The sequence below is a fragment of the Somniosus microcephalus genome, chromosome 9, assembly GCF_052327205.1.
Source record: "Somniosus microcephalus isolate GS21.2 chromosome 9, FLI_Smic_1.0, whole genome shotgun sequence".
Lineage (NCBI taxonomy): Eukaryota > Metazoa > Chordata > Chondrichthyes > Squaliformes > Somniosidae > Somniosus > Somniosus microcephalus.
Genome location: NC_140995.1, coordinates 163,282,299 through 163,310,267, shown reverse-complemented (window position 1 = coordinate 163,310,267; position 27,969 = coordinate 163,282,299). Strand labels below are relative to the sequence as shown.

The 27,969-nt window shown below is 40.3% G+C and overlaps 1 protein-coding gene across 4 annotated transcripts in view; it reads left to right on the top strand.

Annotated features, from left to right (window-relative positions):
- Positions 1-21,721, top strand: part of fbxl4 (F-box and leucine-rich repeat protein 4) — a 191,007-nt gene extending 169,286 nt beyond the window's left edge. For 2 of the 4 annotated variants that reach the window (XM_085997431.1, XM_085997432.1), the window contains 2 exons: positions 2,754-3,066; positions 16,954-21,721. In XM_085997431.1, coding sequence (XP_085853557.1) covers positions 2,754-3,066; positions 16,954-17,117 — 477 coding nt within the window. In that variant the 3' untranslated portion in view covers positions 17,118-21,721. The remainder of the gene's footprint in view (positions 1-2,753; positions 3,067-16,953) is intronic. The other 2 variants (XR_015079569.1, XM_085997433.1) reach the window with 2 other exon arrangements.
- Positions 21,722-27,969: the final 6,248 nt, after the last annotated feature.

The following is a 27,969-nucleotide window of genomic DNA, read 5'->3' as shown; positions in this document are numbered from 1 at the left end:
TTGAACCGCTGAAGTCCGTGTAGTGAAGGTACTCCCACAGTGCTGTTAGGGAGAGTGTTCCAGGATTTTGACCCAGCGACGATGAAGGATTGATGATATATTTCCAAGTCAGGATGGTGTTTGACTTGGAGGGGAACTTGGAAGTGATGGTGTTCCCATGCGCCTGCTGCCCTTGTCCTTCTGGGTGGTAGAAGTCTCGGGTTTGGGAGGTGCTGCCAAAGAAGCCTTGGCGAGTTGCTGCAGTGCATCTTGTAGATGGTACACGGTGCACCATGGTGGAGGGAGTGAATGTTTAAGGTGGTGGATGGGGTGCCAATCAAGCGGGCTGCTTTGTCCTGGCCGGTGTCGAGCTTCTTGAGTGTTGTTGGAGCTGCACTCATCCAGGCAAGTGGAGTGTATTCCATCACACTCCTGACTTGTGCCTTGCACATGGTGGAAAGGCTTTGGGGAGTCAGGAGGTGAGACACTCGCCACGGAATGCCCAGCTTCTGACCTGCTCTTGTAGCCACAGTATTTACGTGGCTGGTCCAGTTAAGTTTATGAAAGTAGCCAGGGAGAGGTTTGGAATCGGTGGCAAGGGAATGGCATTTGTAGCGTGGACCGATTTACATTTAAATTTACTATTGCTGTGCTCCCACTGATCTTTTAGAAATATGCAAGACTCATAACTCAGGCAAACATGGGTGTGGGTGAACTATCATGGTTTTTCTCATGAGGAGAAAATAACACAAAACATTTTGTACTTGCAGCAGTATTCTGTGAATATTGTTGACCTTGAGATTAAAACCCTCTCAGGATGAAGTCAGAAGTGTACACTATTTGGTTGATGAGTTCACACTTAATTATTTTACTTTTCACTAGGGTAAAATATTATTTTCAGGGATTTTGAAAATAGCAGCAATTCCCTGGGCTAAAATATCTGATTTGCATTTTACCATCAATTCATCTTAATAGAATTTTCAACAAAATACTTTAACTTAACTAAAATTGTTTAGATTTTGAACTTTAATCTAGAGGTTTTTTTTTACAAAAAATACTTTTTACCACAGCCCTGTAAACAGGAATTGAACTACCCTCTACCACCAATGAATAAATCAATTGAAATCGCTTTAATAAAAATAAAGGATATTGACCTTGAAATTGTTCTGTAGGGAGAACTTCATTTGACTGAAGTTCCTCTTTTTGCTGTTCAGTGGAGATGTTAACCTGTTTAAAATAAATGGGTTAATGTATCTGTTAAATAGCAGATAGAGAAGAATTTCAGACAAATGCGTCAAATGTTTTTACGTTGGTATTCCACAGCATGATTACAAGTCTATTGAGTAGTAAAGTATTAGCCCCATAATTGTGAAAACCATAGCGACATATGAAACTATTATTGATATCCTCTTTTTAAGAATATTTAAACATTCTGAGGCTTTTGTGATGTGACTAGGGTGTCACGTTATGTACAATTATTTGAGAAGGGATCCTTTTGATCAGTATAATACAACAAAGCTTTTCAATTATGCATTTAATTTGGTTGTGCGAAGAAAAGCTTGAGTATAAGAAAAGCATTTGCACTTAATTTGTGTAGCACTGCAGTTTTTTTTTAATAACTGCATTATTCTGTATTTCGTAGACCTGTTATTTGGATTAAATCTGAAATATCCAATAACACATTTACTAAAATGGTATTCTATCGTACCATAGTGACAAAGAGCATGATGGAAAATTCAGTCTTTTTAAAGGGGAAGGGAGGTGGAGGGAGAGTAATTTCTGCTTAAAATGCTCCATGTGTTTCTCTTTTGGGAAAAGAAAAATAGAAGAAAAATATCTCTTACTGCTGTTAAAATCCTGCCGTGTTTCTTGGCGTGTGCTGACATTTCGGGTCTCCTACCCTGCAGAACTGCTCAGTTGATGTAACTGGCATTTGTGTCTGGAGTAGTTCCATTCGGTGTAATGGGGGCGGCAACTTCGGATCCATCTGGGTCCTGATGTAACCCCAAGAAAACACTCAACTGGCTTAGTATGCAGCAGACCTGAAATAGTTGGTCTCACTAAGCTTAGCTAAATGGATGTAAATAAAATAATTGTAAATAAAGAGGTATTTGTTCTTGTATTCGGAGCGTGATGTGACGGGGGGTGGAGCTGAGAATTGTCAATCCTTTTCAAAAACTTTCGCTTAAACACTTGAAGGGATAATCCGCTGTTAGAGTCTCTCTGGTTGCTTCTTTATCACTATCTGAAAGTTGGCTTTTGAGTACCGTGCATGCACCTTGTGTGGAATGTAATATAGATGAAGTAAATCGATATCTTTCCTAGAGAGTTGCGATTTGTTTGTTTCCATTTGAAAGTCTGCCTGGTAGTACACATCATCTTCCCTGGTAAGAATAACTGTCTAGTGGTCTTTTAAATGTCCAGCTGACCTTTCTTTACTTTCCTGACTATTATGTCTGTTGTTGTCATCTGAACAACAGATTGGTAGAATAAGCTGGGGGTCCACATACAGTAGAAATCTTAGTGTAAATAAATTCTTGCTGAGAGGGAATATTCTCAGTAAGTTTAAAATCCCATTTGATTAGACGGGTTTTTACTTAGGAAAAAGTGGAGTGTTTTATACTATTTGTCCAACGTACCCCTTACATAAATTCCCAGACTTGATTTTAATGAAAATGCATTTATTTTTCAGCACACGCTTCCTAAAGAGCATAAACAACAGTTACCCGCATGAGATTTGGATCACTGTTAATTGTTGGCCTTCTACTGTCTAGGTTGATGACTATGACCTTGTGGCAAGCGTAATCGGTGCCAAGTGTAAAAACCTGCGATCCCTCGATCTCTGGAGATGTAAAAATATCACAGAAAATGGCATCGCTGCTATAGTAGCAGGCTGTCGGCTCCTGGAAGAACTGGACCTTGGATGGTGCCCGACATTACAGAGCAGTACTGGATGCTTTATGAGGCTCGCTCGCAAGCTTCCCAACTTGCGCAAGATCTTCCTGACAGCCAATAGATCTGTTTGTGACACAGATATCGAGGAGCTGGCTACAAATTGCCCTCATCTATTCCATGTGGATATATTAGGTAAGAAAATAGGTTAGCAGACTGAGACTTGCGAATGTGCTTTGGAATTTACAGCCTTTTGTATAGGGAAAAAATGGTTTGATTTCAAAAAAGTGTTCACAAGATATATTTTCCCTCGCAATTCATATTTTCCAGTTTCTTGGTCACACCTGTTGGCTGCAGAATTCGGCACATTAGCACCGGTAGTTAAAAGTTTTTTTTAATTGGCGTCCGCTTTGCCCACTTCTGGCACAGACGCTGGCGGTATGCAGATCATGACGCCAGTCAGCGTGCAATGCTGATTTGATGCACGACCTGCCATTTTTGACATCGCGCTCCATTCAACGCCCTCTCCTAAACACACACAGCTGAACGTGCATTCAGTTGCACGAGGGACCCCACCAGCGTAATTTAAAGGGAAACATCCAACTTGCAGGTAAGTTGATTATTTCTCTTGTACTGGCTCTTGCAGAGTTTGTATGAGTACTGGCTTGCTGGAAGACATTTAAAAGGTTGTTAAAGTGAGCAGGGAGTGCTGCTGGACATTGAGAAGGTGTTGGCTGCTACTGGAAGGCCTCTGAGTACACCACTTGCTCCCAGTCATGGCGGCTCTATTTGCAGTCCACCTCGCACTGCAGCATGAAAGGAAGAGGCAGCAAAGACAAGCTGCTCGCAGAGGGAAGAGCAGGAGGGGGAGGAGGGCTCTCAGCAGGAGGCCTTGCCCACCTAGGGTCTTCAGGGAGCACTTCTACCTGCATCTAAGCCAGGAGCAGTGCGTTTGGCACCTCAGCTTCACCAAAGAGGTGATCACAGAACTCTTCCCACCTCTTGGAACCAGGCCTGCATCTTCAGAGCAAGGCAACGAAGGCTCTGCCAGTGGCCCTCAAGGTGACTGTGGCCATGAATTTTTTGGCCAGCGGATCCTTCCAGGCTGGAACAGGTGACATAAACATATCTCGTAGTTCATCATCCACCGCTGCATCCGGGAGGTCACAGAGGCTCTGTACTCTGAGAGGGGACTTCATTGTCTTCTCTCTAAGGAGGAGCGCACACGTAGCTTTGCCAGGATATTGGGCTTCCCCATGGTGCAGGGCGCCATCGACTGCATACAGGTGGCTTTGCGGACATCGCATATCAATATTGAGATGTTCCATAACCGCAAAGGTTACTCATTAATGTGAAGTTGGTGTGAGACCACGCCCAGCACATCATGATGGTGAATGCCAGGTATCCTGGCAGCGGTCATGATGCCTGCATCCTGCGCCAGTCTGCTGTGCCAGCAATCTTCCAGCTACCACGTCGAACCCAAGGGTGGCTGCGAGGCAACGAGGGCTATCCGCTGTACACTTGGCTGATGGCTCCCCTTTACAACCCCACCACTTGTGGCCAGCACTCATAATGACAGCCATGCTGCCATGAGAAACGTCATTGAGCAGACCATCGGGGTGCTCAAGCAATGCTTCCGCTGCCTTGACTGCTCGGGAGGAGCCCTCCAGTACTCGCCGGAGCAGGTGTCTCATTTCGTGGTGGTCTGCTGCATCCTCCACAACTTGGGCCATCATGAGGGCACAGCCCTTGCCACCATGGATTCCGCGACCATCTCAGTAGGAGGAAGGGAGGAGGCAGCCTGCAAATCCACATTCTGGACAGGCTGTCTGTGAGCGCATCATCAGACTCCGCTTCCCCTGAATGAAACCCCAGATCCCCGTTGCTCAACACTTCTCCACCTCAGCAATCCTAGTAATCTGTTGGTGGACAGATTGCTGGACTGCTGTGAGACCCTGCAAGTCCCTTTCCACACTGGTAAACACAGTCACGATGGCAGCAAACTGAGCCTGCATGAGAGCCATCTGAGCTTCCACTGCAGCACTCAGACTTTGGGTCGCTTCCACTTGTGCTGCAATTGAGGCCAAGACATCACCCATCAGATCCTGCATCATGGTTGGGTCCACAAGTGCTCTAATAGAGTTGTCTGTCACTTCCATCCTGGAAATCATGGGGTCCAAGCTCTGCGCAAAGCCCTGTGCAAGGTTGGAGCCGGACTCCATCATGCTCCTTGACAGTGACAACAGGCTCTCTGGCTAGCCTGCCAATGCACCAAACATTTCTCTGTGCATGCCATCACCCTTCTTCTGAAGGCCGCCCCATCAAAGTCCTCATCTGACTCCTCTGCAGCAGAACTTGTGTGTAACCTCGGCGTCTGCAGAGCTGGCACCTGCGCTACCTTTTCCCCTGCCTTGGCTGCAGGCCATTCGTGCATGGTGACTCACCACGTGCAGATCCCGTCTCTATACTACCTCTAAAGTACGCGCAGTGTCATTTTCTGAGCTGGTGCCTGGGAGTGTCGGATCGGGTGATGGTGGTGCTTCTTCTCCATCATTTTCCTCTTGTTCTTCCTGCACTGGCTGGGCTGGTTGGAGTTCTTTGGTATCTGAAAGGAGAAAGGCACAAGGGTCGGGTTGTGGTGAGGGGGGTGCGGGGGAGAAGCAAGATGTGCATGCTTGCATTATCTGTAACTTATAAGTGAGAAGAGATTGTGGAATGAGGAGGAAGTGGGATGTGAGAAGGAGGATTAGGTATGAGCATACCGTCATCATCAATGGTTTCAGCCTCGCCGATCACCACGGCCTCAGTGACGCTCTCTCCAATGATGTCTAGCACCGTCACCTCCAGCTGGGTCAGGATATGCAGCCGTGCCTGCCTGCTTGCTGCTGGCGCCAGTTATGCGCCACCTTGGCCTGTAAGAGAAAGGGAAGTGTGTCTGAGAGTGTGGTGCAATGTGTTTGGGTGATATGCCTTTCATGGTTGAATAGCTGACTGTGTGCACAAAGTGTGAGATGTGAGGGTGAGGTGAAACTTTGAGTGTGAGTATGAGTCGTGATTGCTAGAGATTACTGGTAGGTGAGTGATGAGGGTATGGTGCATTGAGCAGTGTGTGAGGCTAGTGGTGCAGTTGGTGGGATATGGCATTTGAAGATGCACTCACTCACCTTCACCACTCGTGTGAGGTCATTAAACATCTTTTGGCACTGGATCCAGTTCCTGGGGGAAAAGACTGGTGGCACTGACGGCTTCAGTAATCTGCTCCCACTGCCGCCTTTCAGTCTGGAAGGCCTCCTGGCCCCCTGCAGGTAGAGGACTTGTCTCCTCCTTTCGACCCCCTGTACTGAGGCCTCTAGTGATGTGTCGGAGAACCTAGGTACCCTTTCTCTGCCCTGTTCAGCCATAGCTACCTTCCACTTTTCTTTGCAACAGTTACAGTGAGGTGCTTATTTTAGCAAGCACCTCCCCTTTAAGAAGTGCAGACTGCGTTTCACACTGCAGGCTAGCTTTAAAAAGAGATCACTTCCCGTGAAATTGGCCCCCCTGCTGAGCGCTCAGCCAACCAGCAGCGCTGGGCTCAGTGCTTCAATCATGTTAATGAGCAGGCAGCACCAATATTGTGTGCTGCCTGCATTACTTTCAACAGGCGCGGGCAGATTACACATCGCGATCCCCACGCCTGTTTTCAGGCCTTGTCGAATTTAGCCCCTTTGAGTTTTTCAGAATTTTTTTTTTTAAATTTACTAAGCTTAGTACCAGCCAGGTGAACTCTACCATGGAAACTGGGTACATTGTAAACATTTATGCTGTGGTAAGGTTTCCAGAAAAAGCGAAGGCGTCCACTTTTAAAAGAGAGTTTTTTTTTAAAAGTTTGCTTTTAATCCAACTTCCAGCCTATTTTTGTATATTCTACATTGGAAAACCAAGAATTCATTATATCTGATCTTAGACCTAATCTCTGTACAATAAAATTAAGCCGGTTTGTATTCTTTGCAGTTTGTGACATTTTGAATAGTGCTTAGAGACTACAGTGTTATTTTAAAGCATTGCAGTGCTTGGTTATAATCCTCCCCTCCCCCATCCCTAATAGACTGAGGGAAATACTCTTATTAATTAAATGAATATTATCAGTAAAACTGATAATCCCCTGCCTCCAAGCACCCTAAGCAGCAGCTGTGTGCCAGTAGGGCTGGGTGGATACTAATGGTAGTCTTACCAGCCTCTGTTTCTTGTTAACTTAGTGCTATATGACGTGTACACTGCAAAATTAAGGAAACTTCTGCAATGAGAGAAACGAGCCATGTCCACTTATGCTGTGTTCGAGAAAGCTGCCTCTGTCAAAAAAAAATACTCGGAAAAGGCAAACATGTTAAATATCAAGCTGTTTTTGTCTGCCAACTTCTTGAGCTTTGTTGGTCTGTAGTACAGTGCAAGGCTTTATTGAACTCAATTGAAGACAATCCTCTAGCAAGGCATGTCATTTGTTGACTCTATTTTAGTCATTTAAAGCAGCACTTTAACAAAATGTACCTCACTCCCCTGGAGAATGATTTTATTTTAGTTTAATACTCTATAAGAAACTAAACAAAAATTAAACCTGACCAAAAAAATGGACTCCGGCTAGGTACTACAGTGTAAGCAGTCCACATTAACAAATAATTACTTGCCTCTAGATCAACAAAACCCAGAGCCAGGACAATTTAGAGGTGTGTAGCAGTGAACTTGAGCACATCATTTAGGCCAGTGTTGTCCAATTCATTAGCCACTTGCGGCTAATTGGGAATCCAGATGCTGCTAATTGCATTTCTGATTAGTAACTTAAAAGAGAGTAATAGACATCATCCTTGAGCATGCGATCTCAATACTCATATTTGCACGGCGTATGCATAAGCACTTTAACGTTTTTGTTCATTTGTTGGTAAGATGAAAACCAAAGTGTACAAGTGTGTTTTTTTTTATGTGTCTGCTTTACTTGCTTGGTTACTGCTTATTGGTGGTTATCTGCTAAAATGGTGCGTAACTTGGGTAAAAATGCCAGACTTCAGCACCATGGCAGCACCATCAACATTACATGGAGAGGGGCGTTGTCATCATGGTCAACTCGACTAATCGGAATAACCGCTCCAGGCCAGCAGAAGAAAGCAAGCCCAGCCAATAACTAGCAGCGCCAATGGGGCACGTCGTGGCGAAGGGCAAGCAGCGCCAAATATTGTGCGAGTCAATATCCTCAGCAATCGCTCTGATAAGTCAAAGTACCACTTGCAGCTGCTGGACCAAAACCTAGAAGCTGTACTAAGATGTTGGGATAAAGGCCAACATTCCATTGGCGTTTCTGATTACGTTTTGTACCTGTGCCCTAGCTTTTAGTGATTTGTCTACATGAACACCTAACGCCCTTTGTTCCTTCACAGATCCTAATACTCATTTAACAAGTCCACCATTTCCTTATTATTTGTTATAGTTTTGCCTGCATCTTTTTTCTACATTCCCCTTTACCATTCTCCTCTTAATATATTTATTAAATCTTTTGCTGTTAGCTTTGATATCCCTTGAAAGTTTTTTCATTTTTTTGAACTTATTACTTTCTATGTATCCTTTTGTTGCTTTTTATAGCTCTCCCAGTCTGCTGGATTTCCATTTTTTCTTGCATTTGTGTAAGCCTTTTCTTTCGGCTTGATACTGTCTTTTACCTCATTTGTTGACCAAGGTTGCTTAACTACACAAATGGAACCTTTGCCTTTTTAGTGGTATGTACTGTACCAAATATTTATTTGAATACTTCCCACTGTTTGTCTGTCTGTTTACCCATCATCAGTTCAGCTCAGTTTACTGCGGTTAATTTATTTCTCATTCCTCCAAAATGTGCCTTTCCTAAATGTAAAACCTTGGTTTGTGACTCTCCCTTCTCTCTCCCAAACCTAATATCAAATTCAGTCATATTATGGTCTCTATTTGCAAGATTCACCCTCACTGTCAGATTGTTAACTAATTCTGGTTTGTTACTCATCACTAAATCCAGTGTGACCTGTTCCCTTGTTGCTTCTAAAACACACTGTTCTAGAAAACTGCCCTGAATACATTCTAGAAATTCTTTGCCTTTACTACTTGAGCTGTACTCATTCTCCCAGTCTGTGAAAATTAAAATCTCCCATTATAGCCACATTGTTTTTGCTACATGCTTCCCTGATTTCCATATTTATACATCTAGAAAAGCAAAGGCTGAGGTCTTTAATATTATGAAGGGGTTTGATAGGGTAGACATAGAGAAGATGTTTCCACTTGTGGGAGAGACCAAATCTAGGGGCCATAAATATAAGATAGTCACCAATAAATCCAATAGGGAATTCAGGAAATACTTCTTTACCCAAAGAGTGGTGAGAATGTGGAACTTGCTACCACAGCAAGTGGTTGAAGTGAATAGTATAGATGCATTTAAGCGGGAGCTAGATAAGCACATGAAGGAGAAAGGAATAGAAGGATATGCTGATGGGGTTCGATGAAGAGAGGTGGGAGGAGGCTCTTGTGGAGCATAAACGCCGGCATAGACCAGTTGGGCTGAATGTACACAGGAGTAGGCCATTTAGCCCCTCGAGCCTGTTCCACCACTCTGAGATCATGGCTGATCTCTGACCTAACTCCATATACCTGCCTTTGCCCCATATTCCTTAATCCCTTTGGTTACCAAAAATCTATCAATCTCAAAATTAACAATTGTTCTAGCATCAACTGCCATTTGTAGAAGAGTTCCAAGCTTCTACCACCCTTTGCGTGGAGAAGTGTTTCCTAACTTCACTCCTGAAAGGCCTGGCTTTCACTTTTAGGCTATGTCCCCAACCAGCGGAAATAGTTTCTCTCTATCTACTCTATCAGTTCTCTTTAATATCTTGAAAACGTTGATCAAATCACCCCTTAACCTTCTAAATTCCAGGGAATACAACCCTAGTTTGTGTAACCTCTCCTTATAATTTAACCTTTGAGTTCCAGTATCATTCTGGTAAATCTACGTTGCACTCCTTCCAAGGCCAAATATACCCTTCCTAAAACTGACCACAGTACTCCAAGTGTGGTCGAACAGGGGCTTTGTATAGCTGTAGCATAACTTCTACCCCTTGTATTATAGTCCTCTAGATATAAAGGTCAGCATTCCATTAGCCTTTTTGATTATTTTCTGTACCTGTCCATGACATTTTAACTATCTATTTACATGGACCCCGAAGTCTCTTTGGAGCTCCACTGTTTCTTGCTTTTCACCATTTAGAAAGTACTCTGATCTATCCTTTTTAGGCCCAAAGTGAATGATCTCACACTTGCTGCACATTCTATGTAACCCTGCCCCCCTTCATCACTACTATTTGGAGGTCTGTAGATGACAACTACTACAGTCCCGTATCCTCTGCTGTTCCTTAGCTCTACCCATACAGGGGTAATTTTATGAGCTCATGTTCCTTGGGGAGGGGAGCCTCACCCACCAGGTGCACACACTTTCCACAAATTTCTGACCATTCAATAAATGCTTGTCCTTTGCAATATGCACTCCAATAGACAAAGCGTCTCACCAGAAGCACAGCTTTGTAAGATTACCTCCATACATACCAAAAAAGGCAATGCAATAGTATTCCAAATATGAACCTTACAAAGATGGCCCATAAAAAGTCTGTCTTTTAGATAGTACAAACTTAACTTTAAATTCCTTGAGCTACCCTGCCAGTTCTAAAATTTATGCAGCCGAAATCCCTTCCAGCCAGACATTAAAGTTATATTTAGCAAAGAAGCCAACCAACTAATTAATAGTTTGACTGTATGACAGTTCTGTGTCACAGTTGAGTTTGGTTTATAAGTATCACTAGCCTTTTTTCAGTTCTGTGACTTTATACATTAATCTGTTTCTTACCACACCCCTTCTGTAATCCATCCCTGGACCATTTACCAAACAAGACAGTAAGCAGACATTTTCCTTCCAGGCCTTTGAGAATCCCACTCTTCAGCTGGCTGCAGGAAAGTGCACCACAGTACCCAAGTTAATAGTACAGCACAGAAGGAGGCCATTCGGCCCAGCGGCTCTTTGGAAGAGCAATCCAGTTAATACCACTCCCCCACTCTTTCCCCGTAATCCCTGCAATTTTTTCTCCTTCAAGTATTTATCCAATTCTCTTTTGAAGGCTACTATTGAATCTGTATCCACCACCCGATCAGGCAGTGCATTCCAAATCCTAACCACTCATTGCGTAAAAAGTGTTTCCTCATGTCACCTCTGGTTCTTTTGCCAATCACCTTAAATCTCTGCCTTCCTGTTATCGACCCTTAAGCCATTGGAAACAGTTTCTCTTTATTTACTCTATCTAAATCCTTCATGATTTTAAACACCTCTATCAAATCTCCTCTTAGCTTTCTCTGCTCTAAGGAGAACAACCCCAGCTTCTCCAGTCTATCCACGTAACTGAAGTCCCTCATCCCTGGATCTTGCCTCTTTTTTTACTTCTTTGTATAAGCACCTAGCCCTACAATTCGCTTCTCCCCATTGCTAGGACACCTAATATCAAGAATATGCACGGTGGCATAGTGGTTAGCACTGTTGCCTCACAGCGCCAGGGACCCGGGTTCAAATCTGGCCTCGGGCGACTGTCTGTGTGGAGTTTGCACATTCTCCCCGTGTTTGCGTGGGTTTCCTCCGGGTGCTCCGGTTTCCTCCCACAGTCCAAAGATGTGCAGGTTAGGTTGATTTGGATTGATTTGGCTATGATAAATTGACCCTTGGTGTTAGGGGATTAAATACGTGGGGTTATGGGGATAGGGTGGGATATGTGTCGGTGCAGGCTCGATGGGCCGAAATGGCCTCTATCTGCACTGTGAGGATTCTGTGATTCTGTGAATATGGCTTGGTGGTTATTTTGAGACATATACCAAATCCTGCCATTTAGTTGGCATGGTACATTAATACACCACTATTTTGTTCAGTTGTTTACTGCTTAATTAACACAGTTCAGATTTTTCACAACGGCCACCTCATTTTGAGATTTTTCTCACCTTGTTACAAGCCGTTCATTGTCAACAAATACCTCTAATAAATTCTGAATCATTTGTTATTAATATACTGTACCTGTATTTAAGTTCTTCGGTGTGGTCAGCAAAACTTCCAAAAAACTAAATGAATAGATAGTCACAAAATTCAATATAATATAGCAATATACTTTATTTTTCAGTTCAGTAATGACTGAAAGAGCCAGTAAATTATTTCTGTAAATTTGTTAGCACGTTTGTTTAGTTTGTGTGTGCCTGTGCACATTAATAGCAATATGAGGTGTGTGTGTGTGTGTGTGTGTGTGTGTGTGTGTGTGTGTGTGTGTGTGTGCTTGTATCTATTTTCTCATTTTCTTTCAGTGAGAATTTAATGCAGCAAGTATTTTGATTTGTAAAATAAAGTCACAAATTATGATTCTGCCTTAAGAAAAATGTAAACTTTGAGCTTAATGGATTGGAAATAATTTGAATTATTCATATGCCAATCTTTTAAAATTATTAATAATTTGTAATCATTAAATAGTGCTCGTCATATTTAACGGGAAGGGGATTTGCAAATATTGTTCATGAACAGGAAAGTCTGTTATTTTTAATATTTAGCTACTAACAGAATAAACTGTTACCAGAAAGAGAGAAAAACTCTCAAAATCCCTGTGGCAGAAGAGGTATTCCTGGAGAAGATTTTAGAAATCAATCTGAGGTGACGGATGAAGGGAAGTAAACACACCAACTTCTCAATATTGCTGCAAATAGAATATTTTTTTTATTTTTCAGATTCTAAGATTTATCAGTTGCAATTTTAAGCTTGTATCATCTGTAGCATTAAGAAATAGACAAGTAAACCAGAATATTTTTAGCATGCAAAAGTATGAATACAAATGCAGTCTCCAACAGTGATTATATTTTTATGGTTGATAGTTTGTAAAATATTTAAAGAAAGGTGCAAGAGAATTTATCTTAAAATTTCAGACTTTATAGTGATTGCATTGAACTGTTAAATTACAATTATTATATACTTAAAACAAAGTTACAAAGGAAATCATTTGGGAAACATTGTATTTTGTATGTGCTTACCAACATCTTCATCTTGTGCAGTATCTTGTCAGTAATCTAAATGCAAGATGCTACTCAACAGATATTGATAGTCTATCCAAAGGCGAGTGCATATTTCATTGCAGGGCAACTGAAAGGTTATTTGTGATGATGTGGATTGTCCATTCCTCACTTGTTTTTCCCTTGCAATCACTTGGGTCATTGTATTCATCCTGTCGAGACCATTTTTGCAGTTGTGGAAAAGTATTCTGTGCTTTTTGGTTATGGTATTAAAACCTTGAACTTGCAAATTTTTGAAGGCATCAATCAGCAAGTCATCAGGCTTTAAGAAACATTGCATGATAGAAACTTCCTCACTTGTGGTTCTCCCCTACTCGTGAAACTTGTTTTGCAAGTCTACCTTCAGATCAATTTCAGAGGGATTTTTCTTCCCTTCCCTCCTCTTCTGGCATCTTGCTCTGCTACCTGTGTCCACACTTTATGAAAGCAAGACTCGTTGCACTGTCATGGAGGCGAACTCATTCTTTCTCATGATCTGAAAGTTCCAGACATCACCTAATCTTTCCTTTATCCTACAATTTTCAGACTTTTAAAGCCACAGCCTGGCATCACCTATACACTACTTCCTGGTTTACTTCATCTCCTTACTGGTGATCTGCATTACGGGCCTGGGCTCTTCTCTTACTTTCCTTAGTGAACATTACTCCCTTATGTTTCTCATGAACAATATTCCAGGGCATTCAAGCATTACCAAAACTGTCAAACAGGATGTACTGTGTAATTTATTAATAAAATGTAAAGAAAGTAAAACAACCAAATCCCATTTGTCATCAGCTTACTTTAGACATCCTTACTTATTCAGTGTATCCAACATGTTTCATAGCCGTTTCATTTACATAGTGTTTTTTCCATATTTACAGTTTACAATTATTTATTTTTCAAGGAAACAGCATTTAACCTACATCTTGCATTTCTGAGTTAACCGAGCCAATAGTCATGAGAGAATGCCCCAACAATTTCCCAATATCCCACTTTAATAAATGAAATTATTTGTTAAGTTTGGTATTGGAAAGAAATTTCAGTGGTTTTCATGGATGTGCAGTTACATGGTTAGTTCCCAGGATGTGCTGTTCTTAAGCTAATATCTGATGAAATCATTTATTAAATCTGAATATAATACAACAAAACAGTTTTAAATTTGAAGCCGAAAATACTACCTCCTCCAGGTATTTTCTACCTAAAGAACATACTCCCCTCAATTCTCTCTAAGTGAAAGTCCCCATCACAACTTTAAGCAGACAGACATTTCATCAGAATAATTGCACTCTCCCGAGTTCAGCGATGAATCTCACCAGTTTGCTTGTCTGCCAAAGAAATTGAAGTTGGCATAGTTTTCCTTCCTGGATGCCAAGCAGCAGTTGTTCTCCTAAAGCACTACTGGGCCTGAGTTTTTGGTGGGTCCATAAATCAACCAACGGTAAAACCTAGTGATCACTGATGTGAACTGAGCTCATCTGTTGTGGTGAAATGTAAGCTTTAAATGTGTGGTTGGGTTCCCTCAATGGCCTGGTGAGAAAAGTTGGGACAGTACAATTGTCCTCCGTGCCTCTGGGCTAGAGCGAGGGAAAATCAGCAGGGTTCCCGGTCCGCGTCTCTATCTAGCGACCCCTGCTGGAAAACATGCGTGCTGACATCTATTTAGAACATGATCAGGCTTGACTGTGATCTACTCATAAAAATAGGCCCCTTGGGCAAGATCCCAGAAGGCTACTGGCACCTGTGGATCCAGACACCGGCAAAAGAGGGGAGAACGAAATGATAGATGTGTGGAAAATTTTCTTGCCAAGAAACATCAATTCAGTTGGAAAACTGAAAATAAAAATACTGCTGGATGTTAAATTTGACGAGCGCCTTCCTTTTCCGAAGTTTCAAATAAAGCAGGAACCTTAGATATATATAAGTACCAGCTTATCAACAGGCTTTATTAGGATGTCACCAAACTCAGTAACTAAAGCCTATTTTGAACCTACTATCATGAGCAACTTTTTTTTTTATATAAACGATTTTGGCTGACGCACATACTTTGATTCTTTTGGTCAGCAGCACAAAAGGTTCTTGATATGTACATTTTCCACAGATTTATTATTTTTTCCCCCCTTTCTGTCTTCTGTTGGTGGCACGCAGTTCCACAGGTATGAGCAGCCCTCCAGTACCTCCCCCAAGTGACTGGTCTTCATAAGTGAGCCTAGGTAGAGAATATTGATGGACTATTTTATTGTAAGGAGCATCAAGCCTGATTCTGTTCTTCCTCTTAACAACCACGTTCTCCAGCAGGGATCACTAGATAAGAATCAGGAGCAGGAACTCTGGCTCATTTTCTTTTTACTCTCCCCACCAAGGAACACTGAGGCCAATTATAGCGTGCATTCTCTCTCACTCTTTCGCCGTCTCTCTACCTTGACTGAGTTAATTGATATTTATAATATATTAAAAACCTTACGTATGCATGTGCTTCAACTTCCTGTCAACCATTATGAATTCCTGTGCCCACTTTTATAATGGAACCTGCCTATGCCGTGGTGTAATTGCACCTCCCTTAGTGAAGGTGCTGCAGTGCTATCACTGGTGGGATGGTGTCATTACATTATAACCATTTTACATAGGCAGATCCCATTTATATATATGCTCGTAGGAATTTATAATTGAAATAGAAAAATAAGTACTGAATCTATGACTTTATAATGGGGACTGAAGTATGTCTCCATGCCCTGGGTCCAGTTACTCCCCTGCCTCTAACCCAGCTACCTGAAGCCTGCACGTGCCCTTGGCTCCCTGTGTGTAATGCCACAGGAGATCAAATTGGTAGTATTTGAAATATTCTCAGGAAACAGGTTAGTGCTTTCAGACAGTCTGGTGGCTTCCACCAGAGTCTGATGGAAGAAGGTGATTTAACAAGTTTTGAGAAAATTGAATGATGTGTGTATTAACATTTGTAGATTGCTCTGTTAGACACTGACGTAGACATGCTGTGACAGTTTCCTGCCATTTCTAGTCGTATAATCTGATTTAAAGAACACATTTTAACGTTGAGAATCCTTAACATATAAAATTACTCCAAAAGGGTCTGAAGAGTTTTGTATGTGCATCCTGCTGCTTTATCTTAAGTTTGGACAGCAGGACCAGCCAGCAGACAATGCTCTTAAGTTGGAAAGGATCGTCAGTATTTACTGATACTCATTGAGGCGCTGCCACAAAGTGCACGATCCAGGAGCCGGGCTAGTGATTAGTGAAACATTTGAGTGTTGTCCCTGAATGGCATTTGCTGCTGGGATTTAAACAAAATTTAAATTAAGCTAAAAGGGTTAAATTATGAGGACAGATTGCCTGGACTAGTCTTGTATTCCCTTGAGTATAGAAGATTAAGGGGTGATCTAATTGAGGTGTTTAAGATGATTAAAGGATTTGATCGGGTAGATAGAGAGAAATTCTCTCTTTCCTCTGGTGGGGGAGTTCAGAACAAGGGGCATAACCTCAAAATTAGAGCTAGGCCGTTCAGGGGTGATGTCAGCAATCACTTCTTCACGCAAAGGGTAGTAGAAATCTGCAACTCTCGCCCCCAAAAAGCTGTTGAGGCTAGGTCAATTGAAAATTTAAGAACTGAGATTGATAGATTTTTGTTAGGCAAGGGTATTAAGAGTTACAGAACCAAGGCGGGTAGATGGCGTTAAGATACAGATCAGCCATGGGCTGAATGGCCTACGCCTGTTCCTATGTTCCTATTCCTATAACCTCTCGTTGGGAGTTAATTGCTCCATCACTGTTGTTACCAGGACGCTTGATTACTAAGTTGCTCACCAATAAATTGGACTGTAATACAAGGTTACAATTGAAGGAAATAAATATGTAGTTACAGACACTACTTCTAGACATACTAGCCTTATTTTTTTGCATATCAAATAACTCCTTAAGATTATTTAACCTATGACTTATTTTCCTTCCTGCATTTTCCTATAGGAACACGAATGGTGAGCCCTGGGGCTTTACGAAAGCTGTTACAGTTCTGTAAGGAGCTCTCTCTGCTAGACGTTTCCTTCTGCTCCCAGATTGATAGTCGAGTGGTGCAAGAACTCAATGCCAACTTCCCAAATGTGTCAATTAAGAAGAGTTACACTCAGTGACCAACCTTGCTGCTTCTCATTGCCCAAAATGATAATCAGCTCTCTTGTCCTGTTTTGGTTTCTGGAGTTTAACAAAATGAATCTTAACTTGAAACTTAATTCCTTTGCCATTTGACACTATTCCCACTGCAGTCCCTCCTGGGAAGGTGCCAAAAGGTGTAATTGTTGCAATCATGCAGAGTGGATCTGGGCTCCAGCGACTAAATTAATGATGACAATATGATGTGAATGAGTAAAAGTGGAGGTTTGCAAGAAACCAAACAGGTGTCTTTCTAATAACTCAGTAAGTACCTAAAGGTGATGCAAGATGAACAACAGATCTGTTTTCAGCTGGATTCCTACTACAAATTGCTTTAGTAACAATGAGTAAAATTTCAAAATAGGTAAGAAATACTTTTCTTCCCCAAACGCACATTTTTTAAATGCCACAAGGTTTTAAACCTCTGTTATAGAGCAGCTCACTTTAGTGGAATGAGTGTAAATCAGAGTTGATATAAAGGATGTTTAGACAGAAGGAGGAGTGCATTGTTTGAAAGCTTGCATTGGGAATCTGTTTTGCATTTTGATATTTACATCGCTCACTGAGTAACTAATTGTGTATCTCAAAAATGGAGTTGCTAGTGCAAACTAAAACTTTCAGTGCACTTCATAGTGCTGAAGGTGGGATGTTTTGATGTATATGGCCAGACGTTTACACAACTTTTGAGGGAAATCTTGGAATTTTGAAATGTCACTACACTGATATTACTCACAGTACTGATACAATGTTTCACATATCACATTATCCCAGTACAAAAATCTTTTAGCCATGCAATAGGATGGAGCGTTGTTAGAAAAAAAGTTGGTTATTAAAAAAAATTATGATAAAATATGTTGTGTAAATTAGCCATATTTTATAAATTGTCATTTCTGTAAAAACTTTTAAACCATGCCATTGCTCTCCTATGTTTAAAGGACATAAATCCACAATGAAGCATGTTTACCTGCAACTTTGATTACGTTTGACTTGCGTTCTGAGTTTTAGCTTACATTGGCCAGGAATAAAAAGTTAATACTGCTTGTAGTTGTACTTTCCTATCATGACACAGTGTGTTGGAGCCTGTTCATTATTCAATTAAGACCTGTATAAACTTGTCTACTCAGCAATTTGTCAAGCTTTGCCATATAGATTGTGCAACATACCAAAAAAAAATCAATCACTTTAGCCATTTCGGAAGGTCACATGAAGTTGGATATCAAAAGAGTTTAAAATTTTATATCATTATAGATTGAGATTTGTATCTCTTCTCAAGTTTGACATATTTTACCATTTTAATTCTAATTGGGTATTTTGGGAATGCACTGAATGAGTGAGGACCCTGTCTAGGTAAAGTTAATCGGGTATGTCATCTACCTGGATTTTTTACATACTATTACTTGCATTATATGTGTGAAGTGTGTTCATAGCTTAAAGTAAAAACAATCACACTATTAAACCAACTGCATTGACCAGTTGACCCTTGTATTCCATCTGTTGATTAGTTTAAATTTTAAATATTGATGTATTATGAAATCATATTTTGATTAATTTTATGCATGATAAGTTTTTCTTGTTTGTGCTTTGTAATGAATAAGTTTAATTTTCTTTATTTTAATGCAGGTATAAAACCTGGTGCAGAATTAGACTACAAGGAATTTGAGTTAAATACATGATGAAATGTGTTCTTAAAACAAGCTGAAATGTTCTTTTAGAAAGTATTTAGCTAATATTTAGAAAGAAGATAGTTTCTATTGTAATTCCCCCTATTAATGAAAATGGGTTTTGCAATGGATAAAGGTTGCTTCGAACCTAACTGCATTCGCACTCGCTAAATCAGGAACAAATTTGGACTTTAAAAGAATAGCTTAAATCAGGGATTTACTTATCAGATTTACACATCTGTATATTTGCTTTAAAAAATAATGACCATGTATTTGCTGAATATGGGCTTATTTGCACGATAAATGATAAAAATGTGAAATATTCTTTAATATATGTTTTGGTCAACCTCTGATCTATATGCTTAGGTGTAAATTTTCCAACTTTCCATGGAGTCCTCAATTTGCAGTCAATTATTTAAATGCAGAATCAAGGATAGCTCTGAATGAACACGAGGCAGTAATCTAATTCAGATAACTTCCTGATATCTGTTGTTTACAATCCATATTGTTTTAGTTTAGGTGGGCTTATTTCTTGTCTCACAGCTGGTGTCAATGTGATATTGTGCTCCGTGTATTTAATGACTGATAACTGCTCGCACAAGAGATAGTGGTAGTGCAACTGCAGGTTTATGAAGAAATTAACAAATTAATTTCTGGGAAATTCATTGGTATTTAGGTGACCCACTAAAGTCACGTTATAATGATTTTAAATGTGGTGATTGAGTAAATGTTGACAATTACATTACATCTTTTAATTGCCAGTAACCTTAAATTCTCTCAAAGCAGGTTTAAATATATAGATAAAGTTAAGAAATATGTATCGAATTGTAAAAAAAAACTTCCTTTCCTCATTATCGGTAAATATTTGTACATAGTGCTGATAAGTTATAAATCATTTTTGTGAAAATATCCTGTCATTAAAAACAATGGGAATGAAGAAGGGCAGGAAAACTATGTTTTGTCCCCAAAATGTTAACTTTTTTGTACTAACCACTTGTTCTAACCTTGCATTTAATGAGAGTAACCAAAACAAATATTCAGTCAGTCTTCTGGGTCCATTTTGCATAAAACATGTTTCCATGTTTTGAAATACTTTGTAAAATAATGCGTTATTTAAATGTTACTGCAATGTACAGTATTTTGGAAATCTATATAGATTGTGGAGTATTAGGCTACAATCTGTTCTCCAAGCCAAGGTACTATATACTATATTGTTGACAGCTATGATTTTCCTAGACTGGTATTTGCATTAAGAAAAAAGACCTTGTTTATAATGCTGGATCTGTACAAATAATTTAGCAGTAATTTTACTTACTTTATCAACTTAATGTGTTTCTCCCCCTTTTGCAAGATATGTGCATAAAGTGTGTAGCCTGGAAGAATAACCAGTCTACACACAACGGGATGCTGATTTTAATGCTGCAAATGCTTTAGCAATCTGTGGCTTTGAAATGAACAAGCTGTATGTTTCTTTTTTATTAGGAGCAAGAGCAGTGTTATGAAAATGTTATTCATTTGTCCAACCTTGTGAAATCTCTGTTGCATTGAAGAAGGCTTTTGGAGTGAGCTCTTTTAAAAGTAAATCCCCACGGTAAAGGTCTGCAAGAGCAAACATTTTTAATTCTGGCACATAATTGGGTCCCGTAAGAAACCTATAATGTTCAAAACCATAAAATCTTAAGATTTATTTTAAATGTTGTCATTTATGTTGTTCCCCTTCCTCTCAAAAGGACATAGTAAACCAATCCAAAGTTGCATCTTTGACCATATATTTTTTATTGTTTATTCAGCCTTTTATATGAACCAGTGAAATTAATCATTTGAAAAGGAGGGAGAGGATAGTTTCAGCAGTTACATTCGTAGTGTTGGTATTGTGTAGTGCCTGCTTATCTACAACATGTGACCAATGAACACTTGACTTGGAAATTCACACATTTGCTTTTCCTAATTAGATGAAGGGAAGGAAATCTAACAGGGAGGCGGGTGATGGGAGATAGCATGGTCAGAAATATCCTCTGGATTGTTTGAGCATATGGGCTAACCAAGTACTGGCATTGGCGTTGCAGCTTAGCACCAATCAGCATCCACTGAACTGTTGTGTTTTCATGTCCAAGAAGGTAATGTTCATATTGCAGGGAAGTAGACACCAAAAGAAAAAAATGGGGGAAAAAAGAAATATGAATAAAAGACTCATTGTACTGCCAATTTAGACTTTGTAGGCTTTTATTTGTCAGAATTCCAAAACTCTTCTTGTGCTTTAGGTAGTTCCTTTAAAGTTCTGATACATCTGAGCAATTTGGCAGCAAAGCGATTAGAATTAAGAAATTTCCTTCACAGCATTGTGATCTAAACCATCCTGAGGTGAGTGACACACTGCAGGAGAATCAGTGAGACACGTGTTAATAGGACCACGGGGTGCATTTCAGCAGAAAAGACTTCTGCCCATCTCATCCTGCTGTCCGTCTGCTTTTGGTTGGACGAGCCATGAATTTGCACGGTTGTTGGAAATCATACAAGGGGTTGACAACTTGTTTTCTTACCCTCCCAGCTGAAGAAACGATGCAGAGGGGTGAAGAAAAATGAAGAAACGCTTCCTGTTAAAGATTACATAAGTTATCACACCAGGTGGATTTTCTAACCATTTTTAAACTTAAAATGCAGCTTTCTGTTGAATCTTTAGTCTATATTAGATTGCACGATATCGGTGAATGCTTTTTCTAGGAACAGTTGAGCAATTTTTGACAGTGACTTGTGCAGTGTGTTAACAAATATAGTCACTTTTTGATGAATTGTATTTTTGAAGGCTTGTTACAATGCAGTATCATCCCTATGACTATTGATGTAAAATAAAGTTTGTGTTTGATGCTAAAGAAAGTCATTATTTTTATAAATATTCCTTGTGTTAATAAAATCTTTCAATGCCATTGTCTAATTATCTGGGTGCTATTTACTATTCCAAGAGTGCAATTTCACAATTCTCCACTCGCCGCTTTGCAGCTGTAATTATTCATTGTGGCTGTGATTGTAAAGCATCATGCTGCCTGATACTAAATGCTATAACAGTGTACTTCATTAAATACAGAGGTGTGTGTTTATATAAATATAGGTAGGTAGACAGTGGAAAAGTAGATCTTATAATTGTTCATTTCTGAATGCCAGTAAGTAGCATTCAAAATTTGACAGCAACCATGCTCTGAAGTTTTAAAATAGGTTTAAAACTAAAGGCATACAAGGGTGTAATTATACTGGTACTTTCATGTCAATGCAAAGGAGTTTCAGACATTCAATGGCAGGAAAGTGCCATCATAACTGGAGTCAAGTACTGTCCGCAGTATAACCACAGTAAAGTGTGAAGCCAAGTTTTTAAATTGGTCAGGCAGTCCATTGGCCCTTCTGAGCATTTTCTAGCCTTACTACAATATATTTTAACGTTGAGTGCGAGGACATTCCTGCTCACATTCTGAAAACATTCAGGTCCAATTTTCCTGCCTCAGCATTGGGAAGGACCAATGCACCCAGCTAAAGTATGCTGTGCCTGTACAGGCCCACATCTATCTAAATTTCCTGCCCTAAGCTAAGTCTCAGCATTCCCTGTGTAGGCTTCTCCACCCTGGCTAGGCCTAGTGCCAGAAACCAGAGCAGGAAACGGCCATCCTTGGGGTCTTCTGGCTACTGCTAAAAAGCAACAGCCAGAAGGTCGGAAGAGCCACTACGAAAGTTTTTTTTTAATGTTAAACATACTTTGGAGTTCCTCTTCAGCTTGTTACCTGCCCCTCTCAAACCCTCCAATTTAAGGGGGTTCCTGCTGCAAGTTCCAAAACCAGCTTCATAATGTGTCCCACGATCAGAAGTCCAGGAGAAAGAAGCCAGAAATCGCTCTTCCTATTGTAGTCACAGGCCATGTTCTGCCTCCCGCACTCCTTTGGAAAACCTGCAACCTCATAAAGCTGGCAGAGAGCCAAAGCAATGGGTTTTCTGGCCCCTTTTTCCTTCTCTTTGCACCCAGGGAATGGGTGTTCCCCAGAGACAAAGGTCAAGAAAATTGACACTTGTAATTTTACCAGAGCTTGGTGTGAGTATGCATGCAAGTACAGTGCACTTGTTGGGGGGAAATGAAATTTGTAACCCAAAATACAACACAAATGTGCTGGCTGCATTTTGCACTCTAAAGCTACTGGTCTTAAGCCAGTCGTGCAATATACCTTCAGCCCAAGAATGAATGAGGATGTGATCAAATGTACCATGAACCAAAATTTCTGGCTTTGCTAATTTTAACAAAAAGTAGAGGTCAACAAAAAGTTGTAGAATACCAGTTTCTACTCGCTTCTCGTTTTCTACTGCAATGAACAAAGACAAAAATTTCAGCTCCAGGTCACTATAATAAAGGACTAACACTAAATATTTTTTAAATGTGTATGTTGAATCTGTCTTCTCTGAGAATCCAAAGACAGCAAAGTGAATTCTCTAAGATGTAGCCAGTGTGATAGTTCTGAACTTCATTATATACTAAATAAAATTTAGCACAGAACAAACATTTAAGATTTACAAGATAGTAAACTTACCCAATGAGATTAAACAATGTGATATTCTCTGTTGGACCTTTGAACATCCTGGCCTCATTGTATATGCTTCCCACCCACTTTCCAAAGTCTTCACAAACCCTACCTGGACAGCTGATTCTCATATTTGGAGTTCATATGTTGAACTCCAATATGCAACCCAAATTAGATTACAATTCCCACATGATAATGAATGGCCATAGTGTCAGTAAATGTACAAAGTGGCTACTGTCTCCTACCATTGAAAGGCCTCCTACTGCTTCTAACCAGCTGATTTCTCTCAGGTGTTTCCAATGCATATGCCAACCAAACCAGTCAGCTGACTCCCAATTAGACTACAACAACGAATGCTTGAGCAAACTAGCCAGAGGGCTCCCAATACATATGCAGATCTGCCAGCTGAATTCCAGACATTTAATTTTATGAACTGTATGGTTAGAAAACAGAGCAGCAAAACCAGACATATATCTATATAGCCAATCAAGCATAATATTATAGAGTGGAAAGGAGAAATTCTCAACAGGACGGAAGGCCCAGAGCATAAGCTCACAGAGGAACGGTAAAGGTTTGGAAGCTAAGTTTTTAGAGAAACTGGGACAGCAAGGACTGCACTTCAGATTGTGATACACTAAGTACTGTCCACTACCAAGAGTGAGGAGAGGTAAGAGCGAGATTCAAATCTGTAGGTGAGATGGCGAATGTTAATGTTCCTGCAAATGCAAATTATTCTAAGCTGTCACATGGGAAGTGGCATTTTGCTGTTTTATACAGTAAAGTATATTTCCCCAAGATTTTATTTGTTAAGCTTTTAAGTGGAACAGTATTTCCCCCTCAAATAAATAGATATAATTATCTCCATTTGTATCCCAGTCAAATTTAGCAACTGTTGGCTTATTCTGGGTTGTATGTGTGTGTTTGAGTGGGAAGAGGGCCTCCTGTATAATTAAAAGTAAAACTGATGTGATCAATTCATGTCCCACTTACAAAGAAACATGATTTTAATAAAAGCCTCACTAGGCACTAGATTTGAGGACAAATGAACAAAGTATTGGAATCGAAAGAAAATCAATGTGCTGTCCGTAACCAATTTGGATTTGATCAATTTCTACGAGATATTAAAAGTAAATGAGAACTTGCTGGTATAACTCGACATTTGGTGACAAAATGATGGTGTCAGGTATTTTGCTGACCACAAGAACATGCGTTATATCGGCAGCTGTCGTAGATTTGGTTGGTTTAGAAAATAATTTTGAAAAATTGCATGAGTGGCTTACCACGTCTTCCAAAGCATCTCAAAGCACTGCACATGCAATAAACCAGTTTAAAGTTCAAAACTTTGTATAGGTAAAATGCATCAGCCATTTTGTGCCCAACCAGGCCCCACGAATATGCTTTACATAGGGCACTGGGAGAAAGAACTTCGTATTCTTTGAAGATGCTACGCTTACAGTGCACATCCAAAGTCGGCCCAACCACAACCCAACCCTGGAGCGAAGAGGATGGAACTCCCAGAGAAGGGCGTTTGACGCTGCTTGGGTTTGAGACTGCAGAGTGTAAATTCAGCACAACATCAAAACTGGTTTACAAAGTGTTTTGGGGCTCATTAGATCCCTGTCACATTTTTAATCCCACCTGATATGAATTTAAACGTTTAGAGGCCCCTCCTTTACGGAGTCTCACTCACTTGGTTAGGGAATCAGGTCAGGCCCTGACGCCGGATTTATAATCTATTTACACTATAACTGCAGTATCCCTGCAAAGAAAACCCAGTTGACACCGATATTATAGTTGGGAGTACTCGCTGAGCGGCCTCAGTCATTTCAAAACCACGGTAGATGGAAGAAAGCGAAGGTTTTGATAAGAAGTGCGGAGGGAAACCTAAATTCACTAGTCAGAACGTTATTGCATAGTCCAAAATCTTCTTTCATACCTACAACACATTTATTTTGAACATCGCCAGTAGAGTTTCTGCAAAACTACCCAAAGGCTCCTGTAAAAGGACGGAAGATTGATAATGATGTGCTTGGGTCAGCAGGATTCTGCTGGTAGGATCTGGCAGAAAACGAGTTGTAGTTGATTGAGCACTTTCAAAGTTGTTGTCTCGGTTAAATCGATGTAGTTCGTGCTTCTTGAATTTTGTTCATTCGCGTTCAATTTTGGGGGGGAAAAGGCCCACTATTATAGCAGGAAGCCCGACCAACAATAACTGACAATGATACATTGAGTAACCATAATAATACTTGACAATAGACAGTTTACTGCCATCAGCTGCAGTGGGAGCGATCTCCTTACTGTGCTAACATGCTACAGTGAAAACCCTCATGATGTTATTGAGTTAATATATAGTGCTTCCGTTTCTTTGGAGAGATGTGCGGAAAGAAAGCTAAAGTGGGGTTAGTGGTGGTTTCTGTTTGTTGGTAGCTGGCTGGGTCTTGCTTTCCAAATTTGGAGACCCAAGTCCAGTATTCGTGTAAGCAAACACTGTCCTTCAACTTGAATGTTCTTTTACTTTAAAAACAATAACAGGTGGTAAATATTGCACATTGTTGTTTACATAACCATCACGATAAAATCTTCTTCTTTGATGACGCCTATTTTTACGGTGAAGGGTAGTTTCAACAAATTGAAGATAAAAGTCTGTTCTGATCTCCGTGTGCGTGGATATCTGAACTGAGCAAACACTCGCCTTTGTAATTAAAACTTCTCGTGGTGACAGATTGGCAAGTAAGTTTCTAATAAAAGCTATTTTTATTTTTTTTAATCCTGCGTACAATTAGACTGCACTAAAATTGATGATGTCTTGAAATTTGAAATAAAACAGAAATGTGTACACTGAAAAGATATGTTCTTTGTATACATTATCCTATTTGGACCCGGTGTAACAGTCGATCTGTAATTTGCAATCAGGCCATGATGCTAAATTGTGAATGGGTTGCCACTAATGGGGAGATGGGAAAGATTAAGCACCCACATCTGCTCGTCTAATTAACTTGATGAATACGTAAACAACTGTAGTTTTGCCGTATTTAAATGCTGTTTGCTACTATTTTGTATGTAGATGAAAATAAATTCGGGTTATGATATTTGAAATAGTGCTTTGTCCAGTCTCCATGTAATGTAACAAAAGATCCTATGTAATCCTATGTAATTCCTCATTTGGGCTATTGTGAAGAACTTGTGTGAGTGGCAAAGGCACATTTTTCAAAAGTGACATTGTAATCTACAAGGTTAACCTTGCCTCAGATTGTTTCTAACTAAATTTATGCATAAATTTTCACATCGCGGGCAATGTCAAAGATTAAATCTTGTATTGAGCATTATTTCTGATATTCCTGCACTATAGCGTAATTATGAGTTATACTATTTTACATGCTCAATAAATAAACATGCTGGGAAATATTTCTAAATGAGAAGATTCGCATACTGAAACACATTTTCCCATAGCTAAAAATGTTAATTATATTATTTTAATCAGATTAAACATATGTTTCATTTTTGGCACCAGCATCAAACATTCCCAGGTTTTGCTCCGTTTTTACTGCGGGTACTTGTTTGACATTGGTAGCCACTTTCGAGCGGTACAAGCCGCAAAGAATGAGTTATACTGTCGGGTCCGCACCGCTTGGCTCTCAGGTTCGTGGCATGTGAGCGTAAATGCGTAGCTAACCTTCACATGTAAACGTGAAAATTGTCTCACATTGGTTGCAAAATTCCAAGTGCCTTCAACTTCGTGACCAACTAGATTCAAACGTGGATTTCCAGATGGAAGGAAATTTTTGTAACCCACACTGCTACCCAGTCACTCACCAATCAAATCTAAATTATTTGTTTTTCTGATTTATTCTAATTTTGTACAGAATTGAACGATTTAAGAAAACCCAGTGTTTGAATGATTTTTGATTCAGAAATTCCCAATTGCAGCTAGATTTGCGTTGCTTGCTCCAACTTGACAAATAAGTAAAGGTGACCTTGTGTTTTCTGTGTTTGATATTTGCAAAATATCAAAATACATCTTTGATACTGTTTGAAATTGCATGCATATAATTTTTAAAAATCACAACAAACACAATCCACTTCCATCTTTGCTATTTCAGTGCTCCATGTACACGTTGGGGTCCTGACATACTCGCAGATTTATCCAAATGGTTTTACTGACTGCTAGCAAAATAGTTCAAGGTTTTTTTTTGCAGTTTGAGGTGCTTGCTGGATGCTTTAACTGGCATACTTTCTACCCCATCACTATCATCCAGCAGATTATCCAAGTTTACATCACTGTGGCAGCACGGTGGCATAGTGGTTAGCACTGTTGCCTCACAGCGCCAGGGACCCGGGTTCAAATCCGGCCTTGGGTGACTGTCTGTGTGGAGTTTGCACATTCTCCGTGGGTTTCCTCCAGGTGCTCCAGTTTCCTCCCACAGTCCAAAGATGTGCGGGTTAGGTTGATTGGCCATGATAAAAAAAAATTGACCCTTAGTGTTAGGGGGGATTAAATACATGGGGTTACGGGGATAGGGCTTGTGTGGGATGGCTGTCGGTGTAGGGACCAGGTGCTAAGGTTTGGATGATCAGCCATGATCTCGTTGAATGGCGGAGCAGGCTTGAAGGGCCGAATG